Source organism: Rutilus rutilus (assembly GCF_951802725.1).
Source record: "Rutilus rutilus genome assembly, chromosome: 21".
Classification (NCBI taxonomy): Eukaryota; Metazoa; Chordata; class Actinopteri; order Cypriniformes; family Leuciscidae; genus Rutilus; species Rutilus rutilus.
This window is the reverse complement of record NC_140226.1, coordinates 12862062-12880744: the sequence shown is the minus strand read 5'-3', so window position 1 is coordinate 12880744 and position 18683 is coordinate 12862062. Positions and strand designations below refer to the sequence as shown.

The 18683-nt window shown below is 36.9% G+C and overlaps 1 protein-coding gene across 1 annotated transcript in view; it reads left to right on the top strand.

The window, feature by feature from the left end:
- The window catches only part of prorp (protein only RNase P catalytic subunit), a 20589-nt gene extending 1906 nt beyond the window's left edge, over positions 1-18683 (top strand). Inside the window, exons 2-7 of the mRNA XM_084393939.1 lie at positions 1061-1108; positions 1201-1333; positions 9885-9992; positions 15616-15764; positions 18189-18384; positions 18463-18683. Coding sequence (XP_084250065.1) covers positions 1061-1108; positions 1201-1333; positions 9885-9992; positions 15616-15764; positions 18189-18384; positions 18463-18594 — 766 coding nt within the window. The 3' untranslated portion in view covers positions 18595-18683. The remainder of the gene's footprint in view (positions 1-1060; positions 1109-1200; positions 1334-9884; positions 9993-15615; positions 15765-18188; positions 18385-18462) is intronic.

Below are 18683 nucleotides of genomic sequence, written 5' to 3'. Positions count from 1 at the left end.
TTACTCTAATTTATTATTGAAATATAATCATTTACACAGTTGCTGTCATTTTCATGACAGATATTTTAAACAGACATTAAATAATCAAGATGTCATCAACAGGTTAAGTAAAATATAATATATAGGCTAATATAGTGCATTTATTTAGTGAAAGAGTTCATTTCCTTAGCAAACCAACAAGCTGTGGACACTGAATGACTTGCCTGAGGTAACGTTTACTGTTAAATAAAGCTATGTGGAAAAACTAAGCGTTTTATTGACGTATTTCCGCTGTTGAAACACTGACTGAGCGATTACACGAGTTATGATGCTTTTCAGTAAGTATACTGTATCTTTCACCAAACCTTCAGGTGTCCATTCATGTTTATTCTGTAACTGAGGAAAAGAATCGCGTTTACTCGCGCTCCGCGCTGCCGCTTTAAATGAGGAGCCCATCCTACTACGGTGATCTGTCACGCCACATCAAAGAGCGCCAAAACGACATTTAATATTTGAATTTCGTGATCAAATAGACAGAATTTGAAAGATTACACCTTGCTTATTATCGAAAGTAACAAAACACTGAGCTTATTGCGATTAAATGTGGTTAATGGTGGTTAGGCAACAACGCTGTATTCGTTGTGTACACATAAGACATGAGGTCCAATGAGCCGGGGCAGCAGGGGGCGGGGCGGGCGTGTTCGGTACGCCATGAGAGTATCGCGATTCGTATCGTGGGTGGTGTATCGCGGTTTTTCGGTTCGGTTCGAATATCGTTACACCCCTAATATATATATATATGTGTAAACACACATATATTTACAAACTTATGTTACAGGCGAATAATTGCCTAATTTATTTATATATTATTATAACTAATATATATATATATATATATATATATATATATATATATATATATATATATATATATATATATATATAAGTTATAATAATTGTATCATGTTAAAGGTGTTATAATTTTCTAACCTTATTATTATTATACTATGTATATGTTTTTCATTCCATTATTGTAGATCTTTATTTTAACTGTTTTATTTTTATTTTTTTATCTGCACAGTTTACCGGATCAGAAATGGAGTGGGAAGTTCTCATTCGTCGCCCCCAGGTTCTAATTTAATTTTGAATTTTGAATTAAATACAATGATCATAAAGACTATTCTTATTAGAGTATTGGTGTGGATATAACTTGTGTTTTAGTGGAGAGTGCAAAAATTGCAAGGCGTCACTGGAATCCATTAAACTGACTGAGGAAGAGTATGCTCAGCTGAAGGATGAAGTGATGAAAAAAGTGATAGAGGGAAGCGACATCTTCTACAAAACCACCCCAGAGGTCTGTCTGCTATATTATACCCTTCTTTTGTCTGAGGTAATTAACCAATGTTAATTTGATCTATAGATATATAGATAAAATCAACATTTAAGCCAGTGTTGTTATTGATAATTAAAACTAAACTAAAACTATTGTAAATAATTTCTTGGAATATTGAATGGAAGTTTAAAAAATATAGATTTTTTTTTTTATTATTAAATTTTTTTCCTTGGAAACTAACTTAAATAAGCTAAAGTTCAAGTACTAAAATGACTAAAACTAATGTTGAAATAAAAATAAATAATAAATTAAAGCTTCATAAAAAGATTTTTAAAAAAATGAATAAAATTTAAAAAAGCACAATTTAAATTAAAACTGAAAATATAAAAGTAAAAGCTAAAATTCAAAATATTAATAAATGCCTTGTAGTACATAATACTAAAATAGCACTGACATAAGCCCCACCCCATACAAAGGTTTCATTCTCATAATAAATGAAAAACATAGTATATTATTTCAATGATGAAATATGTGTTAACAAATATTAATAACATATTAGCAAAATGTATTATATTAAAATATATATAATCAGACTTTTGGGGGTAAGTGTGCTTAAGTTTAGTGACAATCATGTCACAAATAATTATAATGGCCTTAAAAATGGTTTAATTTTTTCTTGTTTTTTTCGATTTTGCAGTGAAATATGACCTGTGTTTTGTATGAAATTCCCCTTTATGTAAAGGAAGTGTGGTTTGAAGTTAAGTAAGGTCTTATTATTTCGTGCCGTTTGACTCCACTAGATGGCGATAGCGTCCTATACATACGAGATCGTTTTCTACATGACTGATTAAACATGTTATACATGTTGAACATCAGCCGTTAAAAAAAAAAAAATGCTTATTAGATCATTTCAGCCTTGGAAATGAGAAAACAATAATAATAAAAACACATAGGCTAAAAACTAAAGCAGCTTTCTGCCAGGCACTAAATAGGCTGCAACTACGTGATAGGCAAGTTGTGTAGTCGTCCAGAATTAGAAGACGTTCCATGCAGTTTTGAGCTCCGTATTAAGTGGAGTCTGGCCCTGAATTAGATGATGTTGTTGTCCGGACTGATGCTTTTTTCAGGCTGTGGGGTCTATAGATGTCAAAAGCATGTGATCCTGTCTAGTTCCACATTTAGCCATGATGTAGGGGCTTTCCAACACATGTTCCTTCATGTGTCTGTCGGGTCCCCGGTTTAGCAAGCTCGTGAAAGCAGTCCAACTGAAGACACAAGGTCACAAGGCAAGCGACTCCTATGAAATTCCATTTTCCAGAAAGAACAGTCATGTTTGTTTGCAAACGCCGTTCTCACGCATAGGAAAAGCATTACATTTCCAAGCACTGTCTCTGAAAGGGACATTTTTATACACTACATCTTGGAAAAACAAAGTACTCAGTATAGCCATAAACAATCTCTAATTTAGGTCATGCACATGATTGATGCTGAGGCATGGGTATTGCTTGTGCTTTTTGCTGTTGTAAAACGCAACACAATGGGCTTTCACATATCAGCCCTCAAAAGCCTCTCACATGAGTGACCCTGGAAAGTCCCTGTCTGCAGCGCTGCATGGACTCCAGCCCCCTGCCATCGCTGCAGCAGCGCTTTATGAAGTGAAACCAGTGCAAGGCAGTTAAAACACCCCCAGTCTAAACTCTCCACAAGCATTTAACAACCCCTAGACAATCATTTTGCCTTTAAAGGAAAAAAAAAAATGGTGCTTTTGGGTGGCTGACATGAGAACTGTGTCCTGCTGTGTGACATCCAGTACTTCATTTTTAAATGTTAAGAGCTTTTAAATGTTGCATAGATGACCTTATTATAATAAATCTGAGACTAGTACAAGGATTTTTTGCACTTGTAAACATGATTTTTTGTTTACTTTTTTCCACAACATATGCATATTCACTAGCATTCAAAAGTTTGGGGTTGGTATGATTTTTAAATGTCTCTTATGCTCACCAAGGCTGCATTTGTTTAATCAGAAATACAGAAAAACAATAATGTTGTGAAATATTATTACAGTTTTTTTTTTTTTTTATTGTAATACAATGTCATTTATTCCTGTGATGGTAAAGCTGAATTTTCAGCAGCCATTGCTGCAGTCTTTAGTGTCACATGATCCTTCAGAAATCATTCAAAAGGGCAATTCGCACTGCACCGACCAACACGGACAATCGGCTGATTACAGTACGTCACTTCTCGCCAATTCGGCATGTTCAGTCGGCGAAAACAAGCTCCGACAGACGCCGACAGACACCGACAGAGGTAATACACCGATCCGACAGAACTCAAGGAAGTGTCTGTAGCCGTCTGTCGGTGCAGTGTGAATTGGCCTTAATATGCTGATTTGCTGCTCAAGTAACATTTCTTATTATTATCCAGTTGTGCTGCTTAATATTTTTGTAGAATGTTTGACAAATGTTTTTTTTTTTTTTTTTTTTCATAAAATAAAATTAATAAAATTTTACTGACCCCAAATGCTTTAACTTAATTTTTTTTTAAAGTGCACTATGTAACTTTTGGCCCTCTTGCGGTTAAAAAACAAAGAGAAGTTAAAAAACTTCTGCATTTTGCAGAAGAACATTGTTTTGGTTGTGCTTTGGCTTTGTGTGATTGTCCAGATGAATGTCCAGATGAATATCCTTCTGCTCATAAAACGTTCACTACTAGGTTTGAGAGATATAACCAGTTTAGATGAAAAGGATCTTAGGCTGACTAGCTGAAGACGTTACACCCATATATACCTACCCATTAATAGACACGGTACTTCAAGCACAGCGCTACAACAACCGTAATGAAATGGCCCTTCACAATAGATAATGCTTTACAATGAACTCTGTTAGAAAGCTACATACAGTGGGGGAAATAATTATTTGATCCCCTGCTGATCTTGTAAGTTCGCCCACTTACAAAGAAATGAAGGGTCTATAATTTTTATGGTAGGTTTATTTTAGCGGATAGAGACAGAATATCATCCATAAAATCCAGAAAAAACACATTAGATAAAGGTTATAAATTGATTTCCATTTCAGTAAGTGAAATAAATATTTGATCCCCAAGCAAAACATGCCTTAGTACTTGTGGAGAAACTTTTGTTTGCAAGCACAGAGGTGAGACGTTTCTTGTAGTTGGTCACCAGGTTTGCACGCATCTCAGGAGGGATTTTGGTCCACTCCTTTTTACAGATACTCTCAAAAATCCCTAAGGTTTCTTGGCTGTCGCTTGGCAACTCAAAGTTTCGGCTCCCTCCACAGATTTTCTATAGGATTAAGGTCTGTAGACTGGCTAGGAGACTCCATGACCTTAATGTGCTTCTTCTTGAGCTAATACAACCCATCTTCAGTGTTCTGGCTGAAGGAAGGAGGTTCTCGTCCAAGTTTTGACAGTACATGGCCCTGTTCATCAGCCCCTCAATACGGCGAAGTCGTCCTGTACCCTTAGCAGAGAAACAGCCCTAGAGAATAATGTTTCCACCTCCGTGCTTGACTATAGGGATGGTGTTCTTGGGGTCATAGTCAGCATTTATCTCCCTTCAAACACGGCGAGTTGAGCTGATGCCAAAGAGCTCAATTTTGGTCTTGTCTGATCATAGTACTTTCTCCCAAGCCTTCTATGAATCACTAGATGTTCATTGGCAAACTTCAGATGGGCTTGAACATGTGCCTTCTTGAGCAGGGGGACCTTGCGGGCAAACTAATTGTAGTTTGAGTGTGTTACCAACTGCCTTGAGATCATTAACAAGCTCCTCCCGTGTAGTTCTGGGCTGATCCCTCACCTTTCTCATGATCATCTTGCATGGAGCTACAGACCGAGGGCGATTGATTTTTCATTTTGTATTTCTTCCATTTCCGAATAATCACACCAACAAGTCTCCTTCTCTCCAAGCTTCTTGCTGATGGTCTTGTAGCCCATTCCAGCCTTGTGCAGGTCTACAATCTGGTCCCTGATGTTTGACAGCTCTTTGGTCTTGCCCATGGTGGTGGAGAGGTTGGAATGGAAGATAGAGATTCTGTGGACAAGTATCCACTGACATTAGGACATTAGGAGTACTTTCTTATAGTGACAGGACTAATCTGTGTTCCACATGGGCACATAACCAATCTGTGGGAGGCAGAATTCTTGCTGGTTGGTAGGGGATCAAATACTTATTTCACTCGAACCAATGCTAATCAATGTACAACCTTTATATAATGTGCTTTTCTGGATTTTTTGGTTGATATTCTGTCTCTATCCGTTAAAATAAACCTACCATAAAAACTTATAGGGCGATCTTACAAAATCAGCAGGAGATCAAATAATTATTTCCCCCACTGTATGGCAATTTATCTGTTCAATAAAATACCTTACTCATTACAACATTTCAAATCCCTCAGTTCTCGCCATCTCTGAAAAGCCAAGCCAGTGGTGATTCTGGTTTTATTACAAGCTCTGTCACGTTCTCTTTTTGCCAGCAGACTCTCCTGTTTTTTTTTTTTTTTTTTGAGATTTAGCTGCTCCATGTCAACCTTTCTCGCTTGTTTTTACAACTAACCTGTGCCACTCCCACACCATACACACGTTAAAGTAGGTTTTAATATATATGAAACTTAAATTGTCAGGGGATTTTAAATGTGGCCATAGTGTTAATAACACATTAAAGAATTAACATGTCAACCATTTTTATTGCTGAATGTTAAAAAGCCCCTGTTTAGTTTCCTTACATTCAGTGGCCTGCAGTTTTTCAGGTCAAGCGTGAGCTTTGGGAAGCCTGTTTTTCCCGTTTCAAAAAGAGCAAGCCTGTAATAAAGAAAAGTACAGGACTTGCAGATGCCTTTTCATTAATGTCTGCTGTGGGGCACGGGGAAGTTTCCACATACTCAAATTTCTTTGTTCTCCGTCTATTTTTGTGTGGCTGCCTTTCATTTAATTGGAATTTCATGCATGCTTTGAACAAAACGGTGCAGGTACTTTAGAGCATTAAAGAAATGTTGTTCATTTGTTTTTAATGATTCAAACAAACGTTTGCGTTAAGAATCACTTTCTTTGTCATGGGCTATTGTGTATATTCCAAGTAGAAAAACTGGCCACTATCAAATCTGGATTAGACTTATCAACGTGCGTGTCCCAAACACACCCATTGTAAGTACACAAAGTTCTGCACAGCATGCTGGTACAGCATACACGTGACCTCTCACACCATTGGGGAATCCCCAGTGTTCCTGTTCCCATTCAACCCAACCTCTCCATGACCACGAGAGGATGCGGAGCGAAAACAAAAACACATACGATGCATGACCTTCATGGTCAAAATCTTATTGAATGTGCATAGTTAAAATCAGGTGAAATCGCATATTTGGATTAATTTAGTCCAATGCGGAGAGCCCTAACCCTACTCAACGCTGCAAGAGTTTTAGAGAGTTGAACAACTGATCACCATCTGCTAACCCCCACCAAAACCAAAAAGGAATTCCCCAAATATCCAGCTCCCCTCCCACCCTCTTTCTGGCGCTCAATCCTCCCCCAGTCTTGCACCCTCTCTCTCTCACCCGCTAGAACAGACTTCACACTCTCTTAACAAGATTTGTAGCATGCAAAATAGCTGCACTTAATTTTGTTGTTTTGCTTTCAAATGTGGGTAACAATCTTCTGTTTTTGCATATAGGTGGCTTGGAGTGGTGGGAATTGGAATTTTAGAGGGAAAAGTTCTCACGCTTCAGGCAGAACTGAAAGCGCTGGTTTCCAGCCACCTGACAGTCCAGGAATAGTTGTTGGTTTTGACAAACATATCTCTGTGTGCCTTAAACAGAGGCGTTTGTATTAGCTATCGGACTCAACTTTACCACACGGTTGTTTCCTCAACAAAGTTTGCAGTTCTCTCAAAGCAATGAGCACCGATGCAAGGTTTTTCGGTCACACTTTAGTTTAGGGTCAAATTCTCAGTATTAACTAATAATTAACTACAACATTTGCCTCAGGAAACTCCTAATTACTGCTTATTAATAGTTTATAAGGTAGTTTAGGTATTGGGCAGGATTATGGATATAGAATATGGTCATGCAGAATAAGGCATTAATATGTGCTTTAGAAGTTCTAATAAACAGCCAATATGTAACATGCATGCTAATACTACATCTAGTTTATAGTGAGAATTGGACCCTAAACTGATGATCAATAACTCAACAACTGAACTTAAGTTCATTGTTCCAAATATCTGTAGCGCTTGTTGACGGGGCAGCCTTCCGATTGAGAAGCACCCCGTTATTTTATTATCATTTATATAGTATTATAGTATTTATTGATAATTTAATTTCTTTTTATATTGTCAATATTTTAATTTTAGTTTGAGTTTTTGCAATTATTTATTTGTCATTTATTATTAGTCTTATTCCAGTTTTAGTAATTTTACTACTTTAACCTCAATATTTTTCTCAGTTAGTTGCCAAGGCAACATTTCTTATTTATGTTTACATTTATATTTCATTTTATTTCAGCTTTATTAGAATTAATAAAATAAATTTTAATTGTTTTTGTTTTGGTTTCATTTAGCCATACAACAATGATCGGATTCCTTCAGTTCTTGAGCTAAGAACTCACTTGAACTTGAGATGATACTGAAAGTTGAATATTTTAAACAATAGTGTTGATTTGTTTGCCTAATTGTGGATCATGCCTATTTAAAGGGATAGTTCACCCAAAAGTGAAAATTCTGTTTCTCAAGTTGTTCCAAACCTGTTTGAATTTCTTCTGCTGAACACAAAAGAAGATATTTTGAAGAATTTTGTGTTCAGCAGAAGAAATTCATACAGGTTTGAAACAACATGGGGTGAGTTAATGATGACATAATTGAACTATCCTTTTAGTACTTCATACTGTTACTTGTGTAATATTTCATCAAGGTTTGTGTATTTGAACTCAGTATTTGTGTACTTTGACCGCCACTGATGATGATGAGCTAGGTTTAAGTGTACAGTACGTGACTCTGCAAATGTTTAGTAAATCAAAAGCCCGTCTGCAGCACGAGGCCTGAGGACAGACAGGTGAGGGAGTGACTTGGCTGCGGTCCAGCTGGAAATTCCCTCAGATGTTTACATGTTGTTCCAAGGACAATTGTGAAGGGTTTTCAGCCCCTTCTTGAACAACAACAAAGGAGAAGGAAGTTCTAGTCCCAATTCCCCCATCCCCATTATGCTCTTCGGTTATTCAGCTAAACACAACCTGATCACGCTTTTGAAGGTGAGCCAGGTGTGGTCAAGTTCGGTTTGAAGTTCTGTTGTTTGACTGTAACAAATGCTTTGATATCCCTTGAGACGGATAGGAAAAGTCAAGCATTCTTTGGTCCTGGGATGAAATGGATTCATGGAATTGACTATGAAGTTGTTGTTTTGCAATGCTCTGACAGAAAAAAAGTAGCATGTTCAGTTCTTGCCAGACTATCTGTAAACACACTCCTTTATCTCATGGTTGCTTGCATTCTTCGCTCTTATACTTCCTGTACATTCATGAATGCACATATCTCAGCTCCTCACTTAATCTGATAATATATGTAGAGTTTCATGAGTTTCAGGCTGGGGCACTTCCAATGATATGTCTGTCTGCCTGGCCTCGTGTTTGTGCCAGAAACAATCTTTAATTTAAAGTAATATCTGTGCAGTGTCACTATAGCATCACAAAACAAAAATACAAAAATAAAGATTGTTTGTGAAACAGAAGATTCCTCATCTGTTATAGAAGGCTAAAATCCTCATTTGGTGAATTGCAATAGTATATTAATAATTCTAAAGATAACACTATTAAACCAAGAAAATGACTATTATATTATAGTAGAATTTAATTTAATTGTAGTTTAAGTTTAGTCTTTTTTAATCATGTTTAATAGTTCGATTTAGCTTTAACTTATTTTGATTGCCTTATTATAGTATTATACTATTATAGCATTTATTAGCATTTTTTATTAGCTTTTTATAATTTTAATTTAATTAGTTTAAGTTTTAGGTATTTTGTTTCTGTCATTTATTTTTTATAACTTCTTTCATTTCAGTTAGTTATCAAGGCAACCGTTCTGTTTCTAATTTCTATACAGCTTTTATTTCATCTTTATTTCAATTGACAAACACAATTTTTAGTAGTTATAGTTAACAATAACAACACTGGCTCGATGTCATTTTTTCAGCTGTCCTCCTTGTCTTGTGCAACACCGGTTGCGCTTCTCTTGTGCAATGCGCTGCACAACACCAAAGTGAGGTAATTTACATAGAAGACCCCCCGTCCATCCAGGCAACCATCCGTTGCTGTTGTTGAAGGGCGGTTACAAGAGTGCATAGTGTTGCATCTTTACTGCCCTTTTTGTTTCTTTGCTTGCATGGACTTTAAAAGTGTGACTAGTTTTAGCTTCAGAATAAACAACATGAAAATAGTGCAAAGCTTCAACAGATTTTTTACTAAACTGCAAGAGAACTATGCATATTGTCTGTACCAGTCTATTTGTCAGTAGCATATATTCACTGTGGTCAGGGTTATGAGAATAACCACTTGTTTTTGTTCTGTACAGGAGCTTAAAAGCTTTAAAGCTTTCGTGAAGCAGAGGCCTCCCTTTGATATTGTCATTGACGGTCTTAATGTGGCTAACACTACACCCAAGGCCACCCACTCTGAGACGGTGAGTGACAGGGTCACTTTAACTGCTTGGATGTTCCAAGACTGGGCCGGTTTCTCTGTGGGTAAAAGGTGACCTTTTAAATCGCTTAACTGGCTAGACAGTCAACCTACTCTGATTTAAAGCACTAAAGGTGGAAAAAATAGAAACTCATCAGTCGGCATTCTAAAGTCAAGAAAACAGAAAAGAGTGCAAGAGGATCAACCGGGGGACGGGACGGTGCCAAGCGTGGTTGTCACTTCTTACTTTTTAACGCAATAAAACAGCTTTAGGGAACAGCCCCGATTTCTCATAGTTTCCAACCTGAAAGACCCCAAACCCACAAAACCCAGCACAGTTACTCAAATGAAAAAAAGGGAAATTTCAATGTCCATAATATTACACAGAATGTGTTACACATCAGCCCTCCTACGAGGTGGTGATCAGTCCCAGTAGTGGTTTTACATTTAGTTATGCTCCTTTATAATAGTACCTAAGGGATTTTATTGCCTACAAATAGGCTAGAAGTTTTAGATAACTACTCACACCCACCCATCACACCCTCATCCACCCATTAACTGAAAACCAATGACTTGAAAAAGCAGATAGAGGATCATTTCACTACATTTCCCCCATTGATTAATCAATTGTTGTGTATTTGAAGCTTTCTGAAATGTTGTTTAAATATGCAAATCAGGCATTATCTAATGAAATATGCATATAATAAATAAAAAGTATATTATGAATGAGATATATGAATAATGCCTGTAAAAACCTTCAGATTATTTATACATTTGGTGTATGCAAGTGGTATTGAACTGGAGATTTCTGGCTCAGTGCAGGAGAAAAAACTCATTTAGAGTTTAAAGATATACTGTAGTTGATATCTACAGGTGCAGATAGATGCAGTGAAATAAAATAAACGCTTAAATGTGCAATTTGGATTTCTTTTCACATGTCTGAAATAAGACATGTTATAGAAGTAAAATAGCCCAAAATCAGAAAATTGACCAGTGCATGAAAAACAATGGTTTCGCTTTAGTATCTAATCACAACAGATATGATTAACATTAAATCCATCGCTTGACATTAAGCTACAAATTATGATGTAACACAAACTTCCTTGACCTTTCTGTTCAAGGATCTTTTTGCTTTCTGCTCACTCATCCATGGTTTTGGCACTTCTTTTTTCTTTCTTTTTTTCGCCTCAGACTCGCGTCACACATTATTAACACAAACATGCCACATAGCAATTAAAGCGCAAAGGCAGGGGATTTTACACTCATTTTGATATGACTAAGTCTGTATTTTAAGTCAGATGTGTCTTTTGTGGTCAAGTTTATTTTTGGTGGTAACATTTACCCCACTTCCTCGCTAACTGGCACATTCAATGAAACGCTAGTATTAACCAGTTTTCTCTGCACACGGTCTGAGCAGGGCCGTCTGTGTGTGAAAATGAGAGCTTCAGTTCAGTTAACTTGTGGCCAAAGTTTACCTTAATGTTTTGTTTACTAGCTACACTGTTAGAAAAATCTGTAGAAATTACAGTATTACTGGCAGCTACTTGCCAGTAACTTACTGTAGATTTAAATTGATGTTATTTACTGGCAACAATTTGTTCAAAATTAAATGAACATTAAACATTAACAAGTCTTTATCTTTACAGAATAAAACTAAAATAACAGCCTCATGCAAAGCATTCTGGGAACCAAAATCTGAAGGAAAAAAATTTGATCTTAATCTGAAGTTATTTTATAGTTTTATTCTGTAAAAACAAAGACTTGTTAATGTTTAATGTTCATTTAACTTTGAACAAACTGTTGCCAGTAAATAGCATAAATTTAAATCTACAGTAAGTTACTGGCAAACAGCTGCATAACTACAGCAAATTGTTTACAGTGTAAGTAACCGGACTGTATGCAAGAAGCATAGGGAAATGAAATTCAGTGCAAATTTACAAGACTAACATGCTGGAAAGAAGAGTGTCTCTTTATCTAGAAATGCTTAGGCAAAGGTGATTACAGGTACAGGTCAAAGTTGGATTGTGAAACAGGATACTATCATGTGTGCGGTGCTTTCCAGAGCAAACCAACCCATCTGTGGCTCACCGTCCACTTCCTTATCATGAATTAGCAGAAAATGATCACACCTGCAATTCCCCAATTAGCACTTCCTTGTGTCTAAAATAACAAAGGATACAAGATAGACTGGAATTCATTGGAACTGACTTTGCATATTCAAACTGTAGATGATATTACTGTAATATATTTAGAAGGTTAATACGGTGGAACTGGTTGATGCAGTAGAGTTGTGTGTGTGTGTGTGTGTGTGTGTGTGTGTATATATATATATATATATATATATATATATATATATATATATATATATATATATATATACACAGTACAGGTCAAAAGTTTGGAAACATTACTTTTTTTATATTTTTGAAAGAAGTCTCTAATGCTTATCAAGGCTGCGTTTATTTGATCAAAAATACAGAAAAAAAAAAACAGTAATATTGTGAAATATTATTACAACTTAAAATAATAGTTTTCTATTTGAATTTACTTAAAAAAATTATTTATTCCTGTGATGCAAAGCTGAATTTTCAGCATCATTACTCCAGTCTTCAGTGTCACATGTGACATCCAGTCTATCACATGATCCTTTAGAAATCATTCTAATATTCTGATGTATTATGAGTGTTGGAAACAGTTTTGCTGCCTAATATATTTGATGAATAAAAGGTTAAAAATAACTGCATTTATTCAAAATAAAAAAAATATTTTCTAATAATATAAATCTTCTTTACTAGCACTTTTTATGAATTTAACACATCCTTGCTGAATAAAAGTAAAAGTATTGATTTATTTCAAAAAAAGAAAGAAAAAAAATGACTGACCCCAAATTACTGACCAGTAGTGTATATTGTTGTTACAAAAGATTTCTATTTTAAAAAAAATGTGCTGCTTTTTTTTATTTTTTTTTTACTCATCAAAGTATCCTAAAAAAGTATCACAGGTTATGAAAAAATATTAAGCAGCAGACCTGTTTCCAACTTTGATAATGAATCATCATATTAGAATGGTTTCTAAAGGATCATGTGATAGACTGGAGTAATGATCCTGAAAATTCAGCTTTGCATCACAAAAATAAATGATAATTTAAAGTATAATACATTGAAAACCAATTATTTTAAATTGTAATAATATATCACAATATAATTTTATTTATTTTTTTTCTGTATTTTTGATCAAATAAATGCAGGCTTGATGAGCAGAAGAAACTTCTTTCAAAAACATTAAAAATAGTAATGTTTCCAAACTTTTGACCTGTATGTGTGTATACACACTGTGTGTGTGTATATATATATATATATATATATATATATAAATTGTGTGTGTGTGTGTGTGTGTGTGTGTGTGTGTGTGTGTGTGTGTGTGTGTGTGTGTGTGTGTGTGTATTGCATGTAACTATTGCATGTATGTTCATTTTAGATTTTCTGCAACTTTGATTGGGCTTCAAATTGAAAGACACACACATTTTTATATATATGCAGAACTAACTCTTAATTGCTTTGTCTTTTAATCAACCAACCAAGGTGAATGTTAATCGTTAAGTATTTCTACAATTTCTTTTTTTTTTTAAGGTTTGAAGTTTGAAAAATAATGTTTGTTTAAAAAATGTCCAATATACACTCACCTAAAGGATTATTAGGAACACCATACTAATACTGTGTTTGACAGAACTGCCTTAATTCTACGTGGCATTGATTCAACAAGGTGCTGAAAGCATTCTTTAGAAATGTTGGCCCATATTGATAGGATAGCATCTTGCAGTTGATGGAGATTTGTGGGATGCACATCCAGGGCACGAAGCTCCCGTTCCACCACATCCCAAAGATGCTCTATTGGGTTGAGATCTGGTGACTGTGGGGGCCATTTTAGTACAGTGAACTCATTGTCATGTTCAAGAAACCAATTTGAAATGATTCGAGCTTTGTGACATGGTGCATTATCCTGCTGGATCATATGGTGGTCATAAAGGGATGGACATGGTCAGAAACAATGCTCAGGTAGGCCGTGGCATTTAAACGATGCCCAATTGGCACTAAGGGGGCTAAAGTGTGCCAAGAAAACATCCCCCACACCATTACACCACCACCACCAGCCTGCACAGTGGTAACAAGGCATGATGGATCCATGTTCTCATTCTGTTTACGCCAAATTCTGACTCTACCATCTGAATGTCTCAACAGAAATCGAGACTCATCAGACCAGGCAACATTTTTGTTGAGCTCGTGCAAATTGTAGCCTCTTTTTCCTATTTGTAGTGGAGATGAGTGGTACCCGGTGGGGTCTTCTGCTGTTGTAGCCCATCCGCCTCAAGGTTGTGCGTGTTGTGGCTTCACAAATGCTTTGCTGCATACCTCGGTTGTAACGAGTGGTTATTTCAGTCAAAGTTGCTCTTCTATCAGCTTGAATCAATCGGCCCATTCTCCTCTGACCTCTAGCATCAACAAGGCATTTTCGCCCACAGGACTGCCGCATACTGGATGTTTTTCCCTTTTCACACCATTCTTTGTAAACCCTAGAAATGGTTGTGCGTGAAAATCCCAGTAACTGAGCAGATTGTGAAATACTCAGACCGGCCCGTCTGGCACCAACAACCATGCCACGCTCAAAATTGCTTAAATCACCTTTCTTTCCCATTCTGACATTCAGTTTGGAGTTCAGGAGATTGTCTTGACCAGGACCACACCCCTAAATGCATTGAAGCAACTGCCATGTGATTGGTTGATTAGATAATTTCATTAATGAGAAATTGAACAGCTGTTCCTAATAATCCTTTAGGTGAGTGTATTATTGTATTTTTTAATTTAATACTTATAATTCACTTCTGTTCTAGTGTTCTAATCTTGTGTAGGCTACTAATTTAGTTTCTACATGGAATTGTGTACTAATTGTGATGTAAATCTTTAAATACCTAAATGTATAATAATTATACAGTATGCTTTAAAATTAAAACCGACATACAGACATATGTATGCATATCATGGTTTCAGAAAAGTTTTTTTAATTAGTCACTTCCTGCATGGTGCAGGCTGCAAAAGACTTTTGTATCTCCTGGAAGAAAGAGTGAGAAAAACAAATATCTACACTTAAATTATTTTAAAATATCATATGTTATATATTAAAAATAACAATGATATCTCATGAATAGCTAATGCATGTAAAATCTAAACAGCTACATGCAAAGAACCTTAGATATTTTTAGCACAGAGTTTTTAACCTTTACTGACCGCAATCTTTGTAAGGGGGTATTGGAAAAACAACTTCCTGTGTAATCAGGAAACTCCCCCCTCATGGTGTGTGTGCGTGAGTGGGTGGCACTAAAGTAGGCTAAAACAATGTGAGCAAGAATAATTTTCCCACAGTTGACCTGCTAAAGGTCCCAAATTCATCTGTAGTGCCAAGGGAAATTCCTCTTAAAAAAAAAAAGTCACAAGTCGCAGTTCATTTCATAGAGAAAATGATGAATGAACTGAGGTCTCTCATTCATTAAAAACTCATGAATGACCTCGTTTATTTCTAACATCTGAATGGAAATGGTAAAAGGTCACTGAGAGTGTGAATTATCTCCGCAGTTGCTTGCAGTCGTATCGGAGTTGGAACGTCAGGGTCTCAACATTCTGGTCCTCGGCAGAAAGCACATGCTACAACCTTCCCGGAACTGGGACAGACAAAACATGAACAAGATCAAGCAGAAATCCCACTGCTTCTTCACCGAGAACATGTTAGTATGACCCCCGTTTCCTCAATCACATACTGTACACCCTGTTCCAAAGCTGCCTACGCAAGCAGCAGTTCAAGGGATCACAGGCGCATCAGTAAGAAATGAGTACTTTTATTCAGCAAGGAAGCATTAAATTGATCCAAAGTGACAGTAAAGTCATTTATAATGTTCTAAAAAATTTGCCACTCAAATAAATGCTGTTCTTTCAAACTTTATATTCATCAAAGAAAAAAAAGTATCAGTTTCCGCAAAAATATTAAGCAGCACAACTGTTTTCAACATTGATAATAATAATAATAAATGTTTCTTGAGCAGCAAATCATCATATTAGAATGCTTTTTGAAGAATCATGTGACAGGAATAGAAAACAGTTCTTTTAAATCGTAATAATTTTATAGTAATAAATAATAGTTTTTATTGTACTTTTGATCAATTTCTGTATTATTATTATTATTGAAATGCAGTCATGGTTTCAGAAAAGTTCCATCTAAAAAAATTTTTTTTGGAGACTACAATCCCATAATGCATTGCGAAAAGCACGATTCATCCAAGGCGGTATTGATAAAAATAGTTATGGAATATACACTGACGAGCCAAAACATTATGACCACTCATAGGTGAAGCAGATGTCTTTAAATATCTCCAAATTAGGCCACATGTCATTGTCTGGGTAGATTAGATACAAGCAAACAATCATTTCTTGTAGAAAACAAGTTGGATGCAGGAGTAAAAGTGAGCAACTTAGACGGGGTCAAAGCATCTCTGAAACCTCACGCCTTGTTGGTTGCTGCCGGTCAACAGTGAAAATTTATCAACAGTGGTCCTAAGTGGGACAAACCACAAACCGGTGACAGGATGTTGGGGGCCCAATGCACAAGTCCCACAAAATTTGAATGATAGTTATGGGAGGAATGTGTCACAACACACAGTGCATTGCATATATGGCTGCGTAGCCACAAACCAATCAAAGTGCCTGTGATGACCCCGTCCACCGTCGAAAACACCTACAATGGGCACGTGAGTGTCAGAACTGGACCTTGGGGCAGTGGAAGAAGGTCGCCTGGTCCGTTGAGTCTAGTTTTCTTTTATATCACATGGATGTCCGTGTACATGTGCACCATTTACCTGGGGAGGGATGGCACCAGGATCACAACAAGCCAGTGGAGGGAGGGTGATGAGGGCAGTGTTCTGCTGGGAAACCCTGCGTCCGGCCATTAATGTGGACATTAATTTGAAACGTTCCACCTAATTAAAGATTGTTGCAGACCAGGTGCAACCCTTCATGATAATGGTGTTCCCTGGTGGAAGTGGCATCTTTCAGTAGGATGTTGCACCCTGCCACACTGCACACATTAGGTGCTTTCTCACTGAAGGAACCTTTCCATGGTTCCTAGAACTAATGGGGGATGTACCCGCTTTTTGGCGTGTTCGCACTGCAGGACCTTGGAATAGTTCTAGGAACGCCTTTTGGGGGAACTAAATTAGCTCCTACTTCAGAGTAGGCTCTGACCCAGCACATCGTATGCTGAATGCATGCGAAACACCAGCACCTGCCATTTAAAAAAAAGCCGTGTACACACAGTTTATAGCCTATATATTTACTATATATGGAAAACAGTGATAGATGGGCCTCTTAACTTTTACGCTAAGGAGAAAATCCAACGCAACTTTAGGGAACCAAGTGAAACATGATTTGTATTTCTGCTCAGCTAGCAATATTGGGCATCAACCACACAGCAAACGCTAATAACTTTTCATATACTGTTTACTTTCTTTGTATAACAGTTCTTTCTAATAACGCATTAGACTGGAATGTTAAACAGATTGTAAACTAATGAAGATAGAGAATGGGAGCTGTGTGCTCAAGCTTTGCCGTTCTCAGTGCCATCAAAATAAAGGTCTGCCGCACCGTCAAAATAAAAGTCAAAACATGCGTGGCTTACGTCACTTCAGAGTTCCTACTGGCGGTGCGAATGTAACCAGGAACATGGCCCTAGGGGAACATTTAGCTCTCGGGGAACCATCCTAGTGGCTAGTTCCTAGAACTAAGTTCCTATAACTACCCGGTGCAAAAGCCCCCATTGTTTAGGAATGATCTGAGGAACATGAAGAAGAGTTTCAAGGTGTTGCTCTGGCCTCCAAATTCCTCAGATCTAAACCTGATTGACGTACGGACAATCCTGCCTATACAGAACACTCAAAATCCTGGTCCCTATGTAATCCTTCCAGGTTCTGTTCAGTTATCATGCTATCTATAAGTCCTCACTGTTTTGTAACAGTTTCAGTCAAATGTGTTAGTAGCACATGTACCCGATCACTTCCCTTCTCTTCGTCACTCAATATAAACCCCACAATGATTTCATTCACTAAGCATGAAAGGTATTTTTGATACAGTGCTCTGTTTTTCTTGGATGACTGCCACAGGTCTGAAGACGACCCGTTTCTGCTGTATGCTGCTTTGCACTCTGGCGTTCACTGTAACTTTCTTAGTCGTGATCTGATGAGGGATCACAAAGCCTGCTTGCCAGACAGAGCAACCAGACGCCTCTTCTTCAAGTGGCAACGTGGACATCAGGTTGTAATCAGTCATTATGCCCCAGGAAAAAGAGTTCGCTTTCAGGTAGGTTTTGGAAGGGAGAGACATTGTGTAATCATTAGTAATCATTAGGATGACTGATGACGTGATTGTGTTTTTCAGAGGGTGTCTGCTTATGACACCATCGTTCAGACCTCCGGCAGCTCCTGGCACATTCCGTACGACGAGAACGGAAGAGATAGAGCCTCATATGAAATTCCTCAGAAATGGCTCTGCCTCACTCAAGAACATTGAGGCTTGAGGTACTGCTAGTGTGCTGGCTGAAAAAATCCATTACATTAAATCAATTTCAAAAATTGAAATTAAAATCAATAAAAAAATAC